Source organism: Pleurodeles waltl, chromosome 8 (genome assembly GCF_031143425.1).
Source record: "Pleurodeles waltl isolate 20211129_DDA chromosome 8, aPleWal1.hap1.20221129, whole genome shotgun sequence".
In the NCBI taxonomy this organism is placed as follows: Eukaryota; Metazoa; Chordata; class Amphibia; order Caudata; family Salamandridae; genus Pleurodeles; species Pleurodeles waltl.
The window spans coordinates 1,405,227,207-1,405,251,480 of NC_090447.1; the positions used below are offsets into that span (position 1 = coordinate 1,405,227,207).

Genomic DNA, 24,274 nt, shown 5'->3' on the forward strand with positions numbered 1-24,274 from the left:
TGGCTGAGTCTCCTGGCCTGTGGGCTGGGGGGGGCTTGTGTAAAGAAATGGCTCCCTGTTGCAGTTACCCCCCACTTTTTGCCTGATACTGATGCTGACTTGACTGAGAAGTGTGCTGGGACCCTGCTAACCAGGCCCCAGCACCAGTGTTCTTTCACCTAAAATGTACCATTGATTCCACAATTGGCACACCCTGGCATCCAGATAAGTCCCTTGTAACTGGTACCTCTGGTACCAAGGGCCCTGATGCCAGGGAAGGTCTCTAAGGGCTGCAGCATGTGTTATGCCACCCTAGAGACCCCTCACTCAGCACAGACACACTGCTTACCAGCTTGTGTGTGCTAGTGAGAACAAAATGAGTAAGTCGACATGGCACTCCCCTCAGGGTGCCATGCCAGCCTCTCACTGCCTATGCAGTATAGGTAAGACACCCCTCTAGCAGGCCTTACAGCCCTAAGGCAGGGTGCACTATACCATAGGTGAGGGTACCAGTGCATGAGCACTGTGCCCCTACAGTGTCTAAGCAAAACCTTAGACATTGTAAGTGCAGGGTAGCCATAAGAGTATATGGTCTGGGAGTCTGTTTTACACGAACTCCACAGCACCATAATGGCTACACTGAAAACTGGGAAGTTTGGTATCAAACTTCTCAGCACAATAAATGCACACTGATGCCAGTGTACATTTTATTGTAAAATACACCACAGAGGGCACCTTAGAGGTGCCCCCTGAAACTTAACCGACTATCTGTGTAGGCTGACTGGTTCCAGCAGCCTGCCACACTAGAGACATGTTGCTGGCCTCATGGGGAGAGGGCCTTTGTCACTCTGAGGCCAGTAACAAAGCCTGCACTGGGTGGAGATGCTAACACCTCCCCCAGGCAGGAGCTGTAACACCTGGCGGTGAGCCTCAAAGGCTCACCCCTTTGTCACAGCACCGCAGGCCACTCCAGCTAGTGGAGTTGCCCGCCCCCTCCGGCCCCGGCCCCCACTTTTGGCGGCAAGGCCGGAGAAAATAATGAGAATAACAAGGAGGAGTCACTGGCCAGTCAGGACAGCCCCTAAGGTGTCCTGAGCTGAGGTGACTCTAACTTTTAGAAATCCTCCATCTTGCAGATGGAGGATTCCCCCAATAGGGTTAGGATTGTGACCCCCTCCCCTTGGGAGGGGGCACAAAGAGGGTGTACCCACCCTCAGGGCTAGTAGCCATTGGCTACTAACCCCCCAGACCTAAACACGCCCTTAAATTTAGTATTTAAGGGCTACCCTGAACCCTAGAAAAATTAGATTCCTGCAACTACAAGAAGAAGGACTGCCTAGCTGAAAACCCCTGCAGAGGAAGACCAGAAGACAACAACTGCCTTGGCTCCAGAAACTCACCGGCCTGTCTCCTGCCTTCCAAAGAACTCTGCTCCAGCGACGCCTTCCAAAGGGACCAGCGACCTCTGAATCCTCTGAGGACTGCCCTGCTTCGACGACGACAAGAAACTCCCGAGGACAGCGGACCTGCTCCAAAAAGACTGCAACTTTATCCAAAGGAGCAGCTTTAAAGAACCCTGCAATCTCCCCGCAAGAAGCGTGAGACTTGCAACACTGCACCCGGCGACCCCGACTCGGCTGGTGGAGAACCAACACCTCAGGGAGGACCCCCGGACTACTCTACGACTGTGAGTACCAAAACCTGTCCCCCCTGAGCCCCCACAGCGCCGCCTGCAGAGGGAATCCCGAGGCTTCCCCTGACCGCGACTCTCTGAAACCTAAGTCCCGACGCCTGGAAAAGACCCTGCACCCGCAGCCCCCAGGACCTGAAGGACCGGACTTTCACTACAGAAGTGACCCCCAGGAGTCCCTCTCCCTTGCCCAAGTGGAGGTTTCCCCGAGGAAGCCCCCCCTTGCCTGCCTGCAGCGCTGAAGAGATCCCTTGATCTCTCATTGACTTCCATTGCGAACCCGACGCTTGTTCTAACACTGCACCCGGCCGCCCCCGCGCCGCTGAGGGTGAAATTTCTGTGTGGGCTTGTGTCCCCCCGGTGCCCTACAAAACCCCCCTGGTCTGCCCTCCGAAGACGCAGGTACTTACCTGCTGGCAGACTGGAACCGGGGCACCCCCTTCTCTCCATTGAAGCCTATGCGTTTTGGGCACCACTTTGAACTCTGCACCTGACCGGCCCTGAGCTGCTGGTGTGGTAACTTTGGGGTTGCTTTGAACCCCCAACGGTGGGCTACCTTGGACCAAGAACTGAACCCAGTAAGTGTCGTACTTACCTGGTAAAACTAACAAAAACTTACCTCCCCCAGGAACTGTGAAAATTGCACTGTGTCCACTTTTAAAATAGCTAGTTGTGAATAACTTGAAAAGTATACATGCAATTGAAATGATTCAAAGTTCCTAATGTACTTACCTGCAATACCTTTCAAACAAGATATTACATGTTAAATTTGAACCTGTGGTTCTTAAAATAAACTAAGAAAAGATATTTTTCTATAACAAAACGTATTGGCTGGATTTGTCTCTGAGTGTGTGTACCTCATTTATTGTCTATGTGTATGTACAACAAATGCTTGACACTACTCCTTGGATAAGCCTACTGCTCGACCACACTACCACAAAATAGAGCATTAGTATTATCTATTTTTACCACTATTTTACCTCTAAGGGGAACCCTTGGACTCTGTGCATGCTATTCCTTACTTTGAAATAGCACATACAGAGCCAACTTCCTACAGTGGCCATTAGTGGATAGAAGGGCAACTCCCCAGCCTGGCAGTGCCAGCTGGTATCTAGAAGGAAAGAAGTCCTCTAAGTCGTTATCTTTTGGATTAAGAACCTTATATAAGAGTAGTTACATTTGGACAGTTCATTACCACAATAACACCTGCTGCATTTTCTTGGCTGTGTGAATGTTCCCTAAGCCCTCCCATGAGGAGTGTTCGATTAGGTCCCGTTCCTGATGCCGTGAAAGTCTTCTGGTCATTATGCGTTCTTTGTAAAGGAGTTTTAATCTCTTTAATTCCTCTACGTTTTACCAATGTGGCCACTGATACATCCTGAAACAGCTGCATAATGTAACTTGTACACGCCGTGCCATTTAGCATTCCTGCTGCTTCCTGGGTCTTTCCATTCACTTTGAAGAAATGGACCTTCCTTTTCACTTAAAGTGCTGAGTACACACGTGGCTGCGATGTAGTATCAAGGATCAAATTATGGTTGTCAGGAACCCGCAATAGAGTGGACCTATTGCTGAACAGGTTACTCAAAGCTTGCATTGCTTACTTAGTTGTTGATACTTCTGATGAGCAGGTTGTTTCTCCAAACACAGTTCGTGTCTGTCCACTTCCACAGACGCTGACTGCTGACTCAAGAAGACAATCCAGGCACTGTCAGCGTTTTAATAAGTAACTTTGCTTCGTCATCCACTCCAGCCATGCCCCCTTATTGGAGGCTCTAGGGATTGAAGCAACGTGTTCCATTCTTACGGCATTCTGTGCATTATATAATGTGTCAGACTTGTTTAATTGAGTAATCAATTTGTAATCGATATGGAAAACATGCTGGAATATCACTATAAGGATCTGCCCATTAACAGCAACAAGAGAGGGATAAGAGTAAAGTTGAAGAGTTGATCAGTGACTTTAAAGGGTGATGTGCAATGCGGGACCGCCCCATGTCTCACGTTTCCAGCCCTGGAGTACTGATGCCAAAGGAGTCTCCCGATGTTATGATAAACTTACCCATTGTGATAGTCATGGGTCTGGTGCCACTGTTTGACTACTCTCTGACAGCCACGAGTTGAAAAATCATTAAGAAATTCGGTAGTTTCAGATTAAACGTTACTTTAGCTTGGACAGTTGTAAAACTTGCAAGTTGTATCTGCCATTTTGACCAAGCCACTAGGAAGGTAGCATGCACCTCAAGCCCCCTCTTCAATTGGCCAATGCTTGATTTACATACATTGTAATAGACCTGGGGACTGCAGTGGGAGCCTGTGCCCTTTTTGAGCAGTGCCAATTCCACAGTCTGCATCCAAATAATGTAAGATTTTCCATAGCCTATAATTGTCTCCAATGTGACGTTTGTCACTTTAGGGATGTTGCATCTACTGGCTAATAGAAAAACGCCTCTAAATGTTATTCCCAATAGTTTAGAGACTGAAATGTGGCAGCTACAAATGTATTGCTTTTCTTAAATCTTCCTGTTACTTCACAGACACTATCCCATCCATAGTCATGAAGGACACAGACAGTGCAAAATTAGAGCCAGTGGTTCTAAGTAGGATCAACTGGCACTCATTTTTGGGGACCTCCACTTATTTTTCCTCATCAGACTTTTACTCTGAGCAAGGGAGAGAAAAACACAAAAGGGTGAAAGAAAGTAGAGGAGAAAGAAGGGATCAAAAACAACCTGCAAGAGTTAGGTAAAGAGACAGAGGGTGTCTGGTGGTGGTGGTAGATGAAAAAAGCATAACTAATAATCAAGACTACGCTGCCTTGGTATTCGGCAACTCTAATATCCATAGCGCCGTCCATGGGCTTCAGATCAAAACTTTGGGCCATGGCACTTAATATTACCAATTAAGCACTGGGCAGTGATGACCACTTTGTTCTGTATTGCAAAAATGTGGTTTAAACTATTTGCTAGCTTGGGTGATGTTCCTGAACGCCTCAATATTGGCCAAGTCAAGCCACACTTAACAAAAGTATTTGGGGACCTTGATCCTATGGGCAACTTTTCTACCATTGTGGGTCTTCTCTTCATTGCAGAAGCCATAGAAAATGTCAGGGCATTTCAACTGAGGATTTCATCATTGGTAGCTGCTTCCTTAACTTCCAATTAGGCTTCATTCTGTGTTGCAGCACAGTGAGTGCCTTGCTCCAGGAACTGTCTGATGTCCTTAGAGTCTTTGATTTTGGCAACTTTTGCCTGCTGCCTTTGATACTGTCAATCACCTGGTAGTGCTTTGAACCACTGCCCGGGGGTAGGATCCTCAGCCGATTCTCATCCCATCCGTCCACCTGAACTCAGAAAGTGAATATTGAAGATTCCCAGTTAAATCCAGTTCCCTCCTGCAAGGTGTAATCCAAGAAGCCATCCTTTCACCCACTCACTTTGTCTTATCTTGACCCTCTTGCTTGGTGACCTACTTTGTGAATTAGACATCTGATAGAGACATCTAGACGTAGATTTCTTACCTTAGAATTTGCCCAGGTGTTAAACTGGATCTGGAAAATGTTCTTGAGCATTACCCCTGCGTGCCATCAGGTGGCTTCTTTCAGTTTTGCGTGGCATTGTTGGCATCGTATGTGCCGTAGTGACATCACGATCACCTATATAGGCGCCACCTCGCCGCACAGACATAAGTTCTTTTTTTTTCTACACCAGTTAGCATATCTGGGAAAAGCTACCCCTCTGTCAGTTTTTGACAGAATTTGCTTAATGCTTTGTTAAAGTCTTTTTGGAGTGTGTCGAGGATGTCTTCTAGAAAGACAGGTTTTAAACCGTGTCTCTTCTGTCACCACGCCATGTCTGTTACAGACCCCATTTGGTCTGTTTATTGTGTCTCGAGCGAGACCACAAGTCATGCTTGGACTGCTGGACCATGGTGCTGAAAGCTTTGAAGGACCAGTCCCTGAAGCTACAAGTGGCCAGGCAGGCGACACCATGTTGCGCGACTCCTCAAGAGGTCTCGGTCCCGATTTAGGGGGCAAGTAGCAGGACTGCTCCAGGAGCCCCACATCCTTTTTTTTCTCATTCCTAGTCCCGGGGACACTCTGGAAAGAGGCACAAGAAGTCAAAGCGTGCTTTGACTTCTCCTTGTCTGTTGGTTTACGCAACAAGTGCGGATCGTCGGTGTTTCTCAGCATGGTTCTTTTGAGCCATCACCTGTGTCAACTTCCCACCTCCCTCTGTTTCCGGGAGTGGAAGCGACCCCGCCCCTCAGGTAAGGGATTTATCGAGACCATGCACCACAAACTCGAGCAGGCCGGCCCTTCTGGTGTGCTTTCAGGCCCTGTGGGGTCAGAAGGGGCCCCATCAGGTTCAGTGCCAACAGCTTCAGACTCAGCTTTGATGGCCCCCCGTGGATCTGATCTCGGATCTGGACCACTGTTGGCTGTGCCACAGCGACCTTCCCCGATGTCGGTCCTGACTCTGATGCTCCCGACACCATTGGCGCTAGTCCCATTCTGGTCCCAGATGACTTGCAGTTGAAACGGCACCGATCTATGCCAATTCCAGAGCCGACAGGACTCATATATCCTAGGTTGCCGTCTGAACCATATTCTGAAGGGCTAGGCATGGGAGAAGAATTGGAGGGGTCACTGGACCCTTTAGAATGCCAGCTCGAGACATCTTTGGACTATTGTAGGGAACTCAGAGAAGCCAGAGGACTGGATACTTCTCCAGAAACTTGTTGCTCACTCCCTCCAACTTGACTGCGGAGGAGTTGTCACTGTTTTGCAATGAGGGTAGCAGCGGACCGCGACCTTGAACTACCGTCTGTTGTGGTTAAAACTAACATCTTGACTGAAGTGCTTCCGCCCGGAGCTTCATCATCTGAACCCCTGCTCCCCTTAAATGAAGCACTTACAGATGTCCTAGTGGGAACTTGGTCCAAGCCCAGCACAGGGGCTCCTGTGAGTAGGACAATTGTGTGCCGCTATCGCCCCACGCTAGGGGACCCAGCTTTCCTCACTCAACACCTCACCCCTGAGAACTTGATTGTTCAAGCCTCAACGTCCCATGTTGCGTTCCTTTCTGCTCCCCCAGACAGGGGATCCAAAAGTCTGGACACCTTAGGAAAGAAAATATTTTCTTCCTACAGCCTAGCGCTGTGGTCGAGGAACACTGCATGCTTCTTGGGGTGCTACTCCCACACATTGTGGGACATGGTCGCGCAAGAGTTGCTACGGGTCCCGGAGGAGGCCCGGGCCATTCTCTCCCAAGCAGTGAAGGACGGGAGAGATGAAGCCAAGTTCCCCATCAAGTGTGGTTTGGATATGACCGACTTGCTGGGCAGAGCAGTTTCATTGAGGGTGGCGCTTCTCGGTCACGCCTCGCTGAGAACATCTGGCTTTTCGGGGGATGTGCCGGCAAACCTTATGACAATGCCCTTCAATGGGACATATTTCTTTGGAGAGAAGGCAGACTCGGCGCTGGAGAGCTTTAAGGACTTGCAGCTATGGCCAAGTCCTTGGGCCTCTCAGTGACCCCTCATCCCCAGTCTGCCTTTAGCCCCTTTCCTGGCTATAGAAGGGGCGTGCCACCTAACCATCCCTATGCCAGCCACCGTCCAGCACAAGTTCCCTAAGCTCTGAGTGGACGTGGGCACAGTGCATTCCAACCCCATGGGTCAGGTAGCCAGAGGACTTCCACAACCACCAACCCCCCGGCAGCTGCGCTTCCAAGGCCTCCTCATCATGTTCTGCAAGACCATGGGCATCTAGTTGGAGGTAGAATCCAGCATCACCTCCACCACTTGCCATCCATTACATCAGACAAATGGGTCTTTCAAATTATTCAAAGGGGCTACTACCTTCCCTTCCAGTCCTTCCTTCCTCCTATACCTCCAACATACGATTGGCTGACGGAGGATGATTTGACCGTGCTCCGCAAGGAAGCAGTGACTCTCTTGGTCAAGGGAGCTATAGAGAGGGTTCTGATATGAGAAGTAAGCATTGGTTGTTATTCCTGCTACTTTCTGATACCCAAAAAAAACAAGGGCCTTCGGCCTATCCTTGACCTCCAAATCCTCAGTCTCTTCGTCAAAAAGGAGAAATTCAAGATGTTCAGTTCGGCTCAGGCCTTGTCTGTCCTAGACCAAAGAGACTGGATGATAGCGTTGGACATGTAAGACGCGTACGTCCATATTCCCATCCTGCCCGCCCACAGATGTTACCTGCAGTTTACGATAGGCCTTGAACACTTTCAGTTCACTGTGCTCCCCTTTGGCCTTACCAGCGCCCCTTGGGTGTTCTCCAAGGTGATGACGGTGGCCGCAGCTCATCTGCTGAGATCAGGGGTGCCAGTCTTCTCCTATCTCTACAACTGTTTGATGAAGGCAGGCTCACCCCTGGCTGCTGTCTCCCACCTCAAGACTACGGCGGACCTCCTGAATTCGCTGGAGTTCACTATCGATGTGCTGGTCACACCTGACTCCTGTTCAGATGCTCCCTTTCATCTGAGCTGTTCTGGACACAGTGTAGTTTCGGACTTCTCCTTCTGAGCAGCGAGTCCAGGATATTGGGGCTATGTTACAGATGTTTCAGCCTCTATCCTGGGTTTTGGTGAGAATAACTGAGGCTGCTGAGCCTCATGGCTTTCTGCATCCTGCTGGTACCTCATGCTAGATGGCATGTGTGGGCTCTGCAGTGGGACATGAAGTTCCAGTGGGCGCATCATCAGGGGAATCTCTCTGACATGGTTCATATCTCGAAGGGAACTGCCAAAGACCTGCAGTGGTGGCTAACCAACCACGATTGGTTCAGAGGCAGATCCCTCTTCCTTCCCCCAACCAGATCTTACAGTAGTGATAGATGTGTCCCTCCTGGGTTTGGGTGGCCATCTGCGAGAGGTGAAGATCAGAGGACTCTGTTCTCTGGCCGATCCTGGACTCCACATCAACTTGCTGGAGGTCCAGTGATCTGACTGGCATTGAAAGCCTTCCTTCTTTCCATCACGAGACAGTTAGTGCAAGTGTTCAGGGACAACACTACTGCCAGGTGGAACTGCAGCAAATAGGGAGGGGTGAGGTCGTGGATCCCATGTCAAGGGGCCTTGCGTCTCTGGACATGGCTGGAAAAGCAGGGCATATCCCTGGTGGCTCAACACCTGGCAGGTTCTCTGAACACCAGATCAGACAAACTCAGCTGCCCGTTGCCTAGCGGATCATGAGTGGCGCCTCCATCCGGAGGTGGCGCAAGGTCTCTTTTAGCAATGGGGATAGTCTTTGATAGATCTGTTTGCCTCTAAAGAGAACGCGCAATGTCAGCAGTTTTCCACGTTGGAGTTTCCAAGGCGGCTCTCGCTCAGAGATGCTTTTAGTCTCCAGTGGGGCTCAGTCCTCCTGTACGCTTTTCTGCCCATACCACTTCTGTCCAGAGTTCTCAAGAACATCAAGAACGCCTCAGCCCAATTCATCCTTGTGGCTCCGGACTGAGCACGGAGAGTCTGGTATCCCGAGAAGATCAGCATTAGCATCAATCCTCTGATAAGGCTGCCCCTTCTGGAGGATCTTCTGTTGCAGCTGAAGGGGAGGGTTCTCCTTCTGTGCTTGTCCAGTCTGTGCCCTCTTGCGTAGCGATTGAGCAGCGGCAGTTGACAGCTTTTGACCTTCCTGCTTCTCTTTCTGATATCCTTCTTTTCATTCTTTCCCAGCAGGGCTCTGCTCTGGGTACTGTTAAGGGTTACCTTTCTGCTCTGTCTGCCTTCCTACGGGTGCCTGACCAACCTTCCCTCTTTAAGTCCCCTATTGTAAATAGATTTCTTAAGGGGCTTGTACATATGTTTCCCCCTTTGCCCGTTATTATGCCTTAGTGGGATCTCAACCTGGTGCCCGCCTCCCTGATGTGTGCTCCCTTTGAGCGCCTGCATAATTGTCCCTCCTGGCTGCTTACTATCAAAACAGCCTTTCTAGTGACAATAACATCTGCCTGGAGGGAGAGTGAGCTACAGGCTTTGTCATCTAAGCCTCCATTCCTGTCTGTTTTTCCATACAAGATGGGGCTTCGTACTAGGGCCTCTTTCTTTCCAAAAGAGGTAACTCCATTCCATGTGGGCCTGTCACCCTGCCCACCTTCTATGCTCCTCCACATCCCTCTAAAGAAGAGGAGCAACTCCACCATCTGGATCCAAAAGTAGAGTTGTTGTTGTACCTCGACCACACAAGAGAATTCTGGGTGGCAGCCAACTCTTCGTGGGGTATGTCGGACCTAAGAAAGTTTGAGCAGTAAAGAAGCAAACCATTTTGCGCTGGGTCATTCTCGCTACACTTCAACTAAAAAGCAGCCTCATGAGGGCTTGAGGGCCCATTACACCAGAGAAGCTGCAACCACTGCGTTAGCATGTGGAGTCCCAGTCCTGGACATCTGCCAGGCAGCAACCTGGGCATCCCTGCACACGTTTACAAATCACTACTGGCTGGACAGTCAGGCCTGCAGGTGACAGTCTTTCCGGCTGTTCGGTGCTGCAGGACTTCTTAGTTTAGTAAGTTTCTCCACGAACCACCTTCAGGGATGGTATTGCTTGGGTATCTATTCTAAGGTAAGGAATCTGCATCTAGATGTCTCTATCAGATGAACAAGTTATTTACCTTTGGTAAGGCATTATCTGGTAGAGACAATATCTAGACGCAGATTCCTTACTGACCCGCCCATTCGTCCTTGCCCTGCGGACAAATTTCTAGGGTTAAGGATGATCCCTGTCAGGGCCCGAGTTTGGACACACCGAAGTGAACTTCATGGTTCTGCACTCCTGGCATGGAAAGTCGTGAAAAGTAACTGACACCCGCGGGCTGAGGTGACGCTTATATAAATGACCGCGACGTCACTACGGTGCCTATTATGATGATGCGCTGAACCGAAAGAAGCCACTGGGTGACACGCAGGAGTACTGCTCAAGATCATTTTCTGGATCTAGTCTAATGCACAGAGAAAATTCTCTGTTGAGGAATCTGCATCTAGATATTGTCTCTACCAGATAATGCGTTACCGAAGGTAAGTAACTTGTCCAATTCCTCTCACCAGTATGCTGATTATACTCAGCTGTTTCTGAATATTTTAAGTGACTGACACCTCATACCTCACACAGTCAGTGGAAAGGACTAACCCCGAAATGTCATTCACCATCTAAAACTCAGATCATGGTAAGTAATTCTCTCCTCATCGAATACCTAAAGTACATTGTGTCCCCCTTGAGATCGCCCTGCACTGTTCAACCTGTCTTTTTCCTCAGAACTCTCATTTTCACCACAATACCCCTGTTCTCATTTTCATGCACTGGCTACTTATTGAAGCCATGGGCTTTTACAAACCATCCTGCTTGGTTCATAAAATCTTGCATGCAGACTCTCTCTGCTAACATGCACAAGTATTTAACATCCGGAGTGGTCTTTGATCAGCGCAGAGCTCTGAAACACTTACTTTGGAGGTACTAGGTTTTTACAACTATTGGCAGACCATTAAGTCTTGCCTTTGAAACCTATTGGCTTTGCCAACAGTTTTGGAAATATGTATTGTATATGCATTGCATATTTTATGTAAGTAAAGACTTTAAATTTGTTAACATTTGTAAACTCTGCTTTAGAGCAATTTTGTATTGTAATTGTAATTGACTTTGCTGAGTATTGGAAAGCTAAGAGGGCTCAGCTGTAAAAGGCTCATTTGGGTTTTCCAGTGCTTCTATGGTACATGTAAGATGAGTCACATTTAGTTATCCAGGTGAGTTCTGGTTGTGGGGGGTGTTCTTCATGAGGCATGATTGAGAACTCTGGAGCTGAGGCTGAAGGCAGTGTGAGTCACAGGACCATAAACAGTGTTCAGATTACACGTTAATCCAATCCTTGGCTTCACTGCAATGCACCTACAGTGACGGTCATACACATACCATTTTTAATTACCAATTCTAATTATTTACAATAAAGTAATTATTGTTACTCATTTATATCAAACTGTTAACAAGCACTCACAAAGCCAGTAGGTCTAGCATGTTTTAGACATGTCTTTTGTGTCATATTTCTGGTCGCAGTAGCATGAAACTCTCAGACAGGCTCCTAAATGCTTGTGAGACAGCATTCGGTGTGAAGCACAGGACTGAAGTTCACATGTTCTAAGACACGCCCTTAATTACTTGGGCCATGTCCCTTTTAGAGACCCCCACTCCTCCACATAGTAGGACAGTGCTTAAGTCCACTGTAAGGAAATGCCTCCTTGGCATGGTTACCCCCTGACTATTTGCCTTTTGTTGATGCCAGTTATGACTGGAAGTGTGCTGGAACCCTGCTAACCATGCCCCAGCACCAGTGTTCTTTCCCTAAACTGTACCTTTGTTCCCACAATTGGCACAGTCCTGGCACCCAGATAAGTCTCTTGTAAATGGTACCCCTGGTACCAAGGGCCCTGATGCCAGGGAAGGTCTCTAAGGGCTGCAGCATGTCTTATGCCACCCTGGGGACCCCTCACTCAGCACATGCACACTGCCTCACAGCTTGTGTGTGCTGGTGGGGAGAAAAGGACTAAGTCGACATGGCACTCCCCTCAGAGTGCCATGCCCACCTTACACTGCCTGTGGCATAGGTAAGTCACCCCTCTAACAGGCCTTACAGCCCTAAGGCAGGGTGCACTATACCACAGGTGAGGGCATAGTTGCATGAGCACTATGCCCCTACAGTGTCTAAGCAAAACCTTAGACATCTTAAGTGCAGGGTAGCCATAAGGAGTATATGGTCTGGGAGTTTGTCAAACATGAACTCCACAGTTCAATAATGGCTACACTGAAATCTGAGAAGTTTGGTATCCACCTTCTCAGCACAATAAATTCACACTGATGCCAGTGTGGGATTTATTGTAAAATGCACCCAGAGGGCATCTTTGAGATGCCCCTGAATACCAGAGCGACTCCAAGTGCTAGGCTGGCCAGTTTCTACCAGCCTGCCACAACCAGACGAGTTTCTGGCCACATGGGGAGAGTGCCTTTGTCACTCTGTGGCCAGGAACAGGTTTTGTGTACCTGTTTGTGCCCCCCGTGCTCTACAAAACCCCCCTGGTCTGCCCGCAAGACGCAGGTACTTACCTGTTGGCAGACTGGAACCGGAGCACCCCTGTTCTCCTTAGGCGCCTATGTGTTTTGGGCCCTCCTTTGACCTCTCCACCTGACCAGCCCTGTGTTGCTGGTGCAGTGACTTTGGGGTTGCCTTGAACCCCCAACGGTGGGCTGCCTATGCCTAGGAAACTGAACTTGTAAGTGCGTTACTTACCTTAGAAACTTAACCTTACTTACCTCCCCCAGGAACTGATTTTTGCACTGTCCACTTTAAAAATTAGCTTATTGCTATTTTAACTAATACTGTGTATGTTAATGCTCTAATTCAAAGTTCCTTACTTACCTGTGTGTAGTATCTTGCGTTTTATGTATTTACTTCAAATCTTGAATCTTGTGGTTCTAAAATAAATTAGGAAAATATATTTTTCTATATAAAAACCATTGGCCTGGAGTTAAGTCTTTGAGTGTGTGTTCCTCATTTATTGCCTGTGTGTGTACAACAAATGCTTAACACTACCCTCTGATAAGACTACTGCACGACCACACTACCACAAAATAGAGCATTAGAATTATCTAATTTTGCTACTATCAACCTCTAAGGGGAACCCTTGGATTCTGTGCACGCTATCTCTCACTTTGAGATAGTATATACGGAGCCAACTTCCTACATCCACTTAAAGCACTGTGGTCCAAATACGCTTTTGCCTACAATGACTAAAACCTGTGTTGTATAGGCTAGACCCAAAATGGCGATTGTGTAAAACTGTCTGGGAGGAAGCAACACAAAGTAGGGATAAATGCAACATAGGGTGTGGGAGGTGAAAAGCAACACGGAGGGAAATTGGAGAGTAAGTGTGGAAGTAGGAAGGAGGGGGCAGATTCAAGGAGGATGAGGGTGGTGGAAGCAACACAGGGGAGCAGGTGGGGACAAGCAACACTCAGGACACGGGTAGAAACTCAAACAAACAGTAAGGGAAAACAATGTGGAGCAGGGCAAGTAAATGGGAGAGATAGCAATGAAAGTGGGAATAAGAAGCACACAGGCACGGGAGAGAAAGCACAACATGGGGGGGCATAGAAACAACTTAGGAGGACAACTGGAAAACACATGCACTTTCGTAGAGTGCTTAAAAAACATAACCTGAAAAATGAGAAGTGGAATCACACAAGTAATGTGCTCATGCTCCAGGGGAGTAACGAATACAAGAAAAGGAACAAAAGCCCACACAAGCTAATGAATAAGAAGTAAACAATGAGAGTGACAATGTAGCCTACCAGTGGTAACCAATGATCAGACTTTAAGTCAACTGTAATCTAACAATATATCTCACAACATTTATTGTCTAGTAGGCAAAATCTTAAAATCACTGCACCTATGTTCAATCTTTCTCAAGCTATACTTTGAACATTTGTAATTCTTTTGCTGCTGCCCTCTGGGAATCCATTTCCCTTATGACTTCCAAAAAGACCTTGCATCCTCTTTTTGGGAGATTTCACTGATCTCTGTCCCCGAGTGACTTTCCATCTTGCTTGATGATAATGAAGTTTTGCTCTCCTTGCTTGGGCGAGGGGCTCTTCCCCTTTCTAACCAATGTGACAAACTTTTATGGTTTAACTTAGATATACCCTTTATCTGTACCCTGTATGTATGAAAATGTTGTTTATACCCCTTGGACCTACTTATCTGTCAAAGGTCTCAGACTTCCTCCAGGAACCTGGTCCAATTTGAAGAAAGATATAATTGAATAAATATAAGTGAAATAAAGGATTGCAAAGGCCAGGTGGTTGACGTAAAGAAATGGTGATTGCAATTTGCTGACGTTTCTACAGAAATGTAGACAAAAACAGTAGTAATAGTATATATGTATGGCGGCGGGGGAGCCCTCAGGTTGTACTGTCTGAACACAAGTTTATAATGTTCCTTTTGATGCTTAACTGCGTCAAGTAGACACTGAAAGCACAGTTCAGTGCAAACCTTTGAAATGTAAATATTCTCGTGTAGATAACACGGCTTCCCGCACTGTCATTGTCTTTTGCAGCAACTTGTGTTTAATTCCGTCACGAATTGCTTGGGGCCGCGCAAGTTTCTGCACAGCGGCAAACTCTACAAAGCAAAGAGCAACAAGGAGCTGTATGGATTTCTTTTCAACGACTTCCTCCTGCTGACGCAGATCATAAAACCGCTCGGCTCCTCGGGCACGGACAAGGTCTTCGGCCCCAAGTCCAACCTGCAGTACAAGATGTACAAGACGGTAAGTATTCGGTTTCTTCAAGAGCGTTCGGCCGAGCGCGAAATAACACCGCGCGTTCCCTCCTCAAGAGCCCGACACGGCTCCTCCCGCTGAGCTAAATGTTGTTATCTGCGCACAGACACGTACCGCAGTGTTTTAGTTGATCCGGATGGATTCAAATTACAGGAATGCGGTGTTTTCGGAGTTCCAAAATTAGTATAACATTATAGCCAAAGAAACATTGGCAGAGTGAGACACAGGCGCCATCTCGGGTTACTCCATGTTCCTGTCATTAACACCACTGGAAATTTCCACTCTTTTGGTGAATGTGCTCGTCCGCCCATTGCATTGATGGCAAATTAATTTTAGGAAGGATTACAATACGGCTCTTTCTCATTGAAATATAATTTAAAGTTAACTTTCAGACGGCAGGTGCTATATAGTCCGATGTTTCTTCCCTAAGTACCTGTAGGACGTTGTGAGACCTGGACACCGGATGCTGTGTGAATGTCAATATCAATGGGGCTTCAGAAAACCCACGAGCTGGATTCAAAATCTGTGCCAGACTTCAGGTTGCAGTATGGAAGTCTGACCCAATGCTGCTGCACAGAAGCTAATTTGTAGGCCGCTATACAGACGTTAGATCCCGGGTTGCTGCGTAAATGTTAGACCTTGCTGTGCAGATGTTAGGTCAGACGTTAGACCTGGGCTGCTGCACAGATGTTAGACCCTGGTTTGCTGTGCAGATGTTAGAGCCTGGATTGCTGTACAGATGTTAGAGCCTGGATTGCTGTGCAGATGGTAGACGCTGGTTTGCTGCGCATATGTTAGACTCTGGCTTGCTATACAGATGGTAGGCCCTGGATTGCTGTGCAGATGTTAGAGCCTGGATTGCTGTGCAGATGGTAGACCCTGGTTTTCTGCACATATGTTAGACTCTGGGTTGCTATACAAATGGTAGGCCCTGGATTGCTGTGCAGATATTAGACCCTGGGCTGCTGTGCAGATGGTAGGACTTGGGTTGTTGTACAGATGTTAGACCTTGCGGTGCTGGCCAAATATTGGCTATTGGGCCTCTGTACAGACAAACATTAATTTCTGGGTTGATCTGCTAACATAAGGCCTTAGCTTGCTGTTTGGAAATTATACCTTTGGCTGCTGTATGAAGTATACACATGGGGATACAACCTGGAAGTGAGGGATCAGCCTGATTTGCAGAAGTTGGACCTAGGGTCCCTTTACAGAAGTAAACCTAGAGCTGCTGTCTGGAAGGTACACATAGTGCTGACGCATGAGAGTTACAGTTTGGTGTCTTCTCTGACCGTTTAACCCTGGATTGCTCTATGCAAAAATTGAGGGGTCCTTGTGTGGAAGTTAGCTCTTTAGATGTGCTCCGAGACTGAATAGAAGTCACACTTGCCAGTACTGTATGCAAATTAGACCATCAAAGGCTGTATGAAAGTGAGACATAAGTGATGCTGTATGGAAATGTGACCTTTGCAGGCCGTATGGAAGTTGGACTTAGTGATGCTGTATGCAAATGTCGGTTGTATAGAAGTCAGACCCTAGTGCTGCTGTTTGGATTTTAGACCAACAACTACTACTATAGACTTTGGATTGCTGTACTAAAATCCAGGGGCTGATGTATGAAAGTTGTACCTTTAGGTGCACTTTGGAAATTACATTTCCACGAACTGTATTGAAGTGAGACTGAGTGATGTTGCACGGAGATGAGACCTCCACAGGTTGTATGGAAGTCAGACCTAGTGATACTTTATGGTAAATAGACCTGTGGTTGCAGTGTGAAAGTTAGACCTTGGATGCAATGTAAAAATTAGATTAACGGCTGCTGCATTAAAGTTAGATCTTAGGCTGTTCTATGGAAATTGGACGTGGGGATGCTGTATTGAAATAAGACATAAGGCTGCTGCGTGTAATTTACACCTATGACTGCTTTATGAAATTTAGCGGTATGGCTGCTACAGAGACGTCTGACCTTCGTCTTCCTGTTTAGACATTATTTTTAGGTGTGCTGTAAAGATATTAGAACTAGGGCGACTGTATGAAAGTTAGAATGAGGGCTGATGTTTGGGAGCTTGAAATAGAGCTGCTCCATTGAAGTATCAAAGTTAGAAATAGGGCTGTTTTATGCAACATAAGGATGCTATATGGAAGTTGTGAGTTGGCGCTGCTGTTTGGATGTTAGATCTGTGGCTGCGGCTTGAAAGTTGGAGCTACTGCCTGAACATTAGACCGGTGAAACTAGATTTGGTGAATTGCTGAAAAACAAGATTTGCAATATACACTCAATGGGAGGTCTCTTAGTGTGGATTCCTTTGTTAAAGTTAGAGCTAGGGTTGCCCATTCAGCAAAGGTGAATGCCTTCAGCAGAGCTGCAGCAGCTCTGCTGAAGGCATAGAGATCTCTACCTGCTTGGGCGAGATCTTAAGTATGTCGGTGGGTATTTCTCCAGCTCAGCGAAGGACATCCCTCCACCTCAGACTAAGTGAGACCACAAGTGCTAAATTTTAGAAAAGCAGCTTTTACACACTGGTTGCTTCTATAACTATAAATGCAATTTTTATTTAATTTCTGGTATAACAGTTAGTTGTTGTTAGCAATCAGCTAGTATGTAAGGGATAGTCTTAAGACTTTAACTAACCTTGTGGTGCGGGACACAGAAGGTTTAATATAAAGATATCCACTTGCTGTATTCATTTTTAGAGTAATTGAGCAAGGCTGGTCCATAGTAGCGTTCTTATTGTTTTCCATATTATCTTGCAGCCCATTTTTCTAAATGAGGTACTTGTAAAGTTGCCCACTGACCCTTCCGGAGATGAACCCATCTTCCACATTTCTCACATTGATCGAGTCTACACCCTCCGTGCAGAAAGTATCAATGAAAGGTAAGAAGAGGTAACAGATCTTGAAGGTGGTGATTCCCTCAACAATATCTAATGCAGCCCGTCTGGTATTACGTTCTAAAATTATGCTTGGGTGATATGAAAGAATCTTGTACAGCACAGGCATATCTTGTTTTACTCACACAAATATATAATACTAACAAATTGCTTGCAATACCTATTCATGTTGTTACACCAGTAAAAATCGAATTTATTTTACAAACATTTATGTGTCTAAGAAATATCCTGCTTTGATATAATTGGTTCTGAAAGTTACTTTTATCTAATACTATTTTCTGTTAAATTTCATCTACAAGTCCATCACCATGCGGGCATTCCCATATTTTAGATAATGGAGTAAGCAGCAACTATGAAATGTAACACTGTTTGACGGGTTATAAAGATCAATCTTCCAAGCAAAATGCTTTTGCAGGGCACATGGTTTAACAAAATGGAAAATTTTAATACAGATATTTTCCCCAATTTTACCTTCTCCCACACTCTGCAACAGCATTGTAATTTTTACCAAATAATAGTTTGAAAAAAGCAAGTCATTTCCTTTTCAGATTCCTCACTCAAACCCTCCAAGATCAACAAACAAACCCATTTAGATAATCTCTACTGACTAATGTAACATGATCACTGACATTACTTCTTTATGTATCGTCTCCTATGCAGTCCTTACTTAATTGAGGTGATTCATCACCTGAGAGAATCATTCTTGCTGTTACATACAAATAAATAATTCCCATTAAAAGAAACCTCCTTTGGTATGTAAGCTCCATGCCCGAATCCCATTGCCCTTGCTCCATCTTGGAGATGGGTGTGCCTACCACTTTTTCGGCAGCATCATAGCTGCTTTGTATTTTTATCACGCCAACTTGATAATTATTTTTTACTGATGCAGTGCTGGGACCTGAAGAAGGAACACTGACATCCCCGGTGGATGTGGCCCTACTACCAGATGTCTTTCACAGTGTGCCTTTCACCGCCCAGGCCTCGCTGTAGTGGTTTCTACATAGTCACCTGTGCTTCTAACCAGAGTACTTGTTTGACGCTAACAAAGGTCGCAGAAAGTGATACAGATGATCTATGGTGGTTATTTTGGGGAATATGTGGAGCATGTGATCTTGGAACCTGCCTTCCAAGCTCATCAGTATTTTAGCCAGACTGGAACTTGGGCTACCACCTTCCTCTCAGTTTTGGAAACCCTTGTGCTATTTCTGGTCTGGTGCTGGAAAGGCTAACTTCAGTGTATCAGCATCCCGTTTTCTACACAAAGCAACGGTCTGCAGCTAGCTCAGCTAATTTCTCTTAAAGCTTACATTTCTTATAACTTAAGAATGCTGGTGGGAGTATTGGACCCCATTGCTGTACTTGTATGTCCAGTTATCTTAGTCATATTTTTAGTGAGTAGTTCCTGTAGTGGGATGTTTTAGGACATGCTTCCATAATTGTCAGGACACTCCAAGACCCGTATGGATTGTTCACACTGTGACAGTGATTCTGTATTGTAGGATATTCATTGATAGTCATAAAGATTATAATAATTCCTCTCTGTGTGAGGGAATCCCAGAATACTAATATCCTATATATAAAATTACAAGAGGGTGAAAAGGCTAGTGTAATGATGTGCAGCAACACGCCTCCTAAAGGCCGAATTAAGGTGAACTTTGCAGAATATTTAGACGATACATATATTAATAAAATAGGGATGACCTTTCTAATACTACATTGCAGCGCCAATCATGTCTAAATAGAGAGGAAAAGAGCAACTTGATAGGCTTGCATTAGAAGAGTCAAAATAGCACAGTGCCCCTTTAAAAGTCTAAAGGCTTCTATATCCCAGTTGCTTCGTTCATTTGAGTGGGAACCTTGAACACTGTGGGTGGTTTCACACTGTTCTTTCTTTTAAAAAAAAATCCTCTCAGACGCTGCATTTTTAAAAACTTCACATGACATATTTTAGCGCTAGAACATATTTAAATGAAATATGACAGTGCCTCACAAGATCTGTGTGGTTTGTCTGTAACAGTCATGCCATGTCTTGAAGAACTGCATTGAATGTAAAGGAGTGAACATACAAAAGCATCAGAATTATCCTTTAAAGACAAATTATAATAAACAAAATGAGATACTCGAGGTAGCCTGTATCCACATTCAAACTGCATATGGGCATGGTTCTAGGAATCACCATGGAGTTAGTTTTGCCTCAGGCCACTTTTCATGACAAAGTGAGCATAAGAACAGATTCGGTGGGGAGGCTTCTGCATGGCCATTATGAACTGTGTTAGACCTGACACCCTTGAGTGGTAGTCCCCCAGACATTTTGTCTTCACCCCTCCTATCTTGCTGAATTCGTTTTTGTTGATTTTAGGACTCTGTGCACATTGATTTCGAGTACTAAAACGCCTGTGCTCCTTCCTTAAAACAATGTAAAATTGGCCTACGCCTAATTGAGCCATTTCATTTACTTGTACATCCCTTATAAATGGTACTACATATACAAAGGACCAGTAAATTAAATGCTACTAGTGGTCCTGCTGCACTCTTTGCACCGCCCACTAAACTAGCACTTTATATCATGTCTCAGGACTGCCACTGTAGCCTGTAGTTGAGTTTCTTTTTTACAAGGAGTCTGTTTGTTAGATTTTCAACAATGATTACAATTCCAGTAACATTGTTGAGCTATAAACTGCCATTTCAACCTGAAAAAATAAATCTTCTGCAGGCCTAAACCTTAATTTTTTTATATTTATTATCACCCCTAATGTAGGCCATGGCAGCTTCTGTGTACATAAGTTTTCCATGCCTCAGCATTAAAAAACTCCTAACATCTTTTTTCCCTGTGGTAAGCCATATCTCTCCCTTTGAGTGGGTTACCTTATTGCATTTAATAAGTGCAAACTTTGGTCAGGGAGCAGATAGAGATATAGGGGGTCATTCCGACCCCGGCGGTCAAGGACCGCCGAGGCCGGGGATGCGGGAGCACCGCCAACAGGCTGGCGGTGCCCCGCAGGGCATTCTGACCGCGGCGGTTTGGCCGCGGTCAGACCAGGAAAACCGGCGGTCTCCCGCCGGTTTTCCGCTGCCCTGGGAATCCCCCATGGCGGCGCAGCTTGGGGGATTCCGACCCCCTCACCGCGGGGATTCCGACCCCCTCACCGCCATCCTGTTCCTGGCGGCTCTGACCGCCAGGAACAGGATGGCGGTGAGGGGTGTCGTGGGGCCCCTAGGGGCCCCACTTTGTATTTCAGTGTCTGCTTTGCAGACACTGAAATACGCGACGGGTGCCACTGCACCCGTCGCACATACCCACTCCGCCGGCTCCATTCGGAGCCGGCTTCCTCGTGGGGAGGGGTTTCCTGCTGGGCTGGGGGGCGGGAGCGGCCATATGGTGGCTCCCTCCAGGCGGGCGGCTCCCGCCGCCCGCGGTGGTCAGAATGACCCCCATAATATTTAGACTCAAATTAATTGTAATATAGAGAATCCTCTTTAAAGGTAATATTGGATTTGAAGTCACAGTTCCCAAAATGCCACTTTTAAAAAGTTGGCATTTTACTGCCCTAACCATTTGTTTTGTCCGCCAGTGTTCCGTGTTACATGACTGTGAATGTCTCTGCTGTTGGGGTTTGTTCCTTCCAGACAGTGAAACAAAGGTGAGTAAGGTTTGGGCAAGATGGGTAATCTTGACAGGATGACTGGGGGCAGAGCTGTACTCTGCACCACTTACAGTTCAAGGGGCCTTGTCTCCAGCACAAACAAATAAAGTGGACACCAGCCTGCCTGCTGGTCCCTGCTGGAATGAGTCCTACTTCCTAATTGGTGCCCACACGTCCTCGACCCTGCAAGCAGAGCCGACAGAGGTGCATTGCCATTGGGATTGACTTCTACACATCCTCAGATATATTCTGCTCCACAGCAGCAAATATTTCCCAACTGGACCTCCCAGCAATGGCATCTGTCCCTGTGGAGCCCTCTTTGGCTACAGCCTGCAGACATGTGCAGCTGGGTAAATCTAAGGTCCAGAAAAATGTCTAAGTCCAAAAGTAGAAATCTTCACAGGGCTCCACAACAACCACCTTTTTGGCCTGGAAATCCAGCTTTGCCTGCTCTGAGCTTTTCTTACCTTTGTTGACTGCCTCACTGAGACCTCAACCAGTGACTCACCATTGTTGATGACTCGTCCTCGGATTTAGCAAGGTGCCTTACCCCTTTGAGACGCTACATTCTGAAGAACTTTTTCAAGTTTTTTTTCTAAGTCTGAAGGCATGCCAAGACCAGGCCCAATCCACCCCTTGTATCTGATCCACGCTCCATCACGGTCAGTCTTAACTTTTGACTTTGGCTCAGTCTTGCATGTCCAGATACCCACAGTTGGTACTTTGATCTTTTAGAGGATAGAGTTCAGCAAAAAAAAAAAATATTAACTCTGGTTCTACTAATTGGATTTAGTTCATTTTAGTGACATTTTATCTTTTAAAACATACTCTATTTTCTAAATTGGTTTGGGGTGTTTCTTGTGTTGTGTTTTCACTTCATTTCTGTTTCTGTGCTGCATAAATACTTTATACAGTGCCTCTAGGTTAAGCCTGGCTGCTTTTGTGCCAGGCTATCAGAGGGTTAAGCACAGGTTAATCTAATGACTTTTGTGGTTCACTCTGACAAGGATTATGATTGTTGCCTGAGTGGGGCTTCCACTCCACCAAATTAATAACCAATTCCTTACAATACTGAAGTGCACAAAAGATTGATGATGGAAGTCTTGAATTAATCAAGATCAAGGCTGTGATTAATTCTTACATTAATCATAGCCTTTGGTAATTACTTGAGTCCGCATCTCAACCCATTGTTATTTTGCACAGCATGCCAACTCAGTTTGGACCCAGCCATATGCAAATCACTCTAGCACCTTGTCCAATAGTAACAGTTGAGCCGAACTGTCAGGCCAGGTCCTCCCTGAACCACAACACAAGCAACCTAAGATTGCCCAACCAAAGGTTTCAGCCTCATAGAGTCATCAGTCGGGTGCAGCTTTGTTCCAGTGGCGCAGTGACCATGGGATGAAATGCACATAAGGAACCGTTTCATTAACTAATAGCTCACATGTCTGTTATTTTGTTAGTCCTAAAAATAATAGATGCAAATGAGTCTTTTCCCCAAGTTAACTTAACACTGCACATGCCCAAGACCATCTCATACATAAATTTCCAATGAGCAACAATGCAGATCTTCTACATATTTGTACTCAGGCATCCATTTCCACTACCACGACTATTTAAGAAATTAGAACAAACATATCCACGTGCCTGTTCGATAGCCAAGCATTAAATATATTAACGTTTCAATATAGTCTTGGGTTGCCCTCAAATAAATGCTAAACTTCCTATTTCCCAAATGTCTTTTGTCATCCGTATCTTAATATAACTTAAGGAAGTTGCATTCTATACTACCATGCACTTGCAGCCATTTTATCAGTCCCCCACCATAAGCTCCATACCCTTACAACAAGGTGCACTTCACTATCAATCGTATCAAAATAGAAATGATAATTCTACCCATTTCTCAAAGTAAAATAGCCTATGATAGGGCATAATAATGGCCTAGGATCATGGTGTTTTATCATATCCTGCTCTGTAAAATTCATGCACGCAAAGAAAAAGCATCTGATTAATGACCTGGCAGGTCTTGGGTCATATTTGTAGATCTTTCCCACAAGCTTTATATCTTTACAGCAATATAAAGTCGTCATTACTTTAATACCTAACGGGAGAAATCCAAGCAACCAACGTGATAAAGATTATCATGAGACGTACAGACCCATACAGACATCCAAAAAGAAGTTAAGTTTAAAGTTTGTTGAAGAGGTTTCTTCAGGAAACTATTTCCCACTAAAGTGTAGCACCTTAGTCATTGTTCTGTTATCAGCCCCCAAAAAAACAAGTGGCCCGTACGAGGATTACCCTTCTCCCTACAATCCTATTTCAACATAAACATAATTATTATGATAGTTATTAAATAGATATTCTCTTTTCCATGTCTTATGAAATATGTTTCCTGTGCCAGCAAATGGCCCTGGTACATCATGTTATAGTACATGGGCTGATTAAGCATGGAGGTTTCACATGGCCTCAGCCTTCATCACTTCCTACAATCATACGGTTCGCTTATAACAATTTAATCTTTGCAAGTCTGAATCTCCGTCATAGGTTCTTTGCTGATCTTCATGAACACTGAGTAGCTCCAATCCTATGTGGGATCCCAGAATGTATTAATACAAGGGTAATAACTTTTTAGAAAACTTATTTTTTTTAGTAGTCCTATGTCTCTGGATAGACTTTGTTTTATTGCTATTGTAAAGTTAGGTTTTATTGTAACATTAGGTTG

General features: G+C 45.9%; 1 protein-coding gene across 2 annotated transcripts in view; it reads left to right on the top strand.

The window, feature by feature from the left end:
• The window catches only part of ITSN1 (intersectin 1), a 1,130,286-nt gene that overhangs the window by 1,078,094 nt on the left and 27,918 nt on the right, over positions 1-24,274 (top strand). For both annotated transcript variants that reach the window (XM_069202488.1, XM_069202489.1), the window contains exons 35-36: positions 14,793-15,005; positions 17,769-17,890. In XM_069202488.1, the coding sequence (XP_069058589.1) occupies positions 14,793-15,005; positions 17,769-17,890 (335 nt within the window). The remainder of the gene's footprint in view (positions 1-14,792; positions 15,006-17,768; positions 17,891-24,274) is intronic.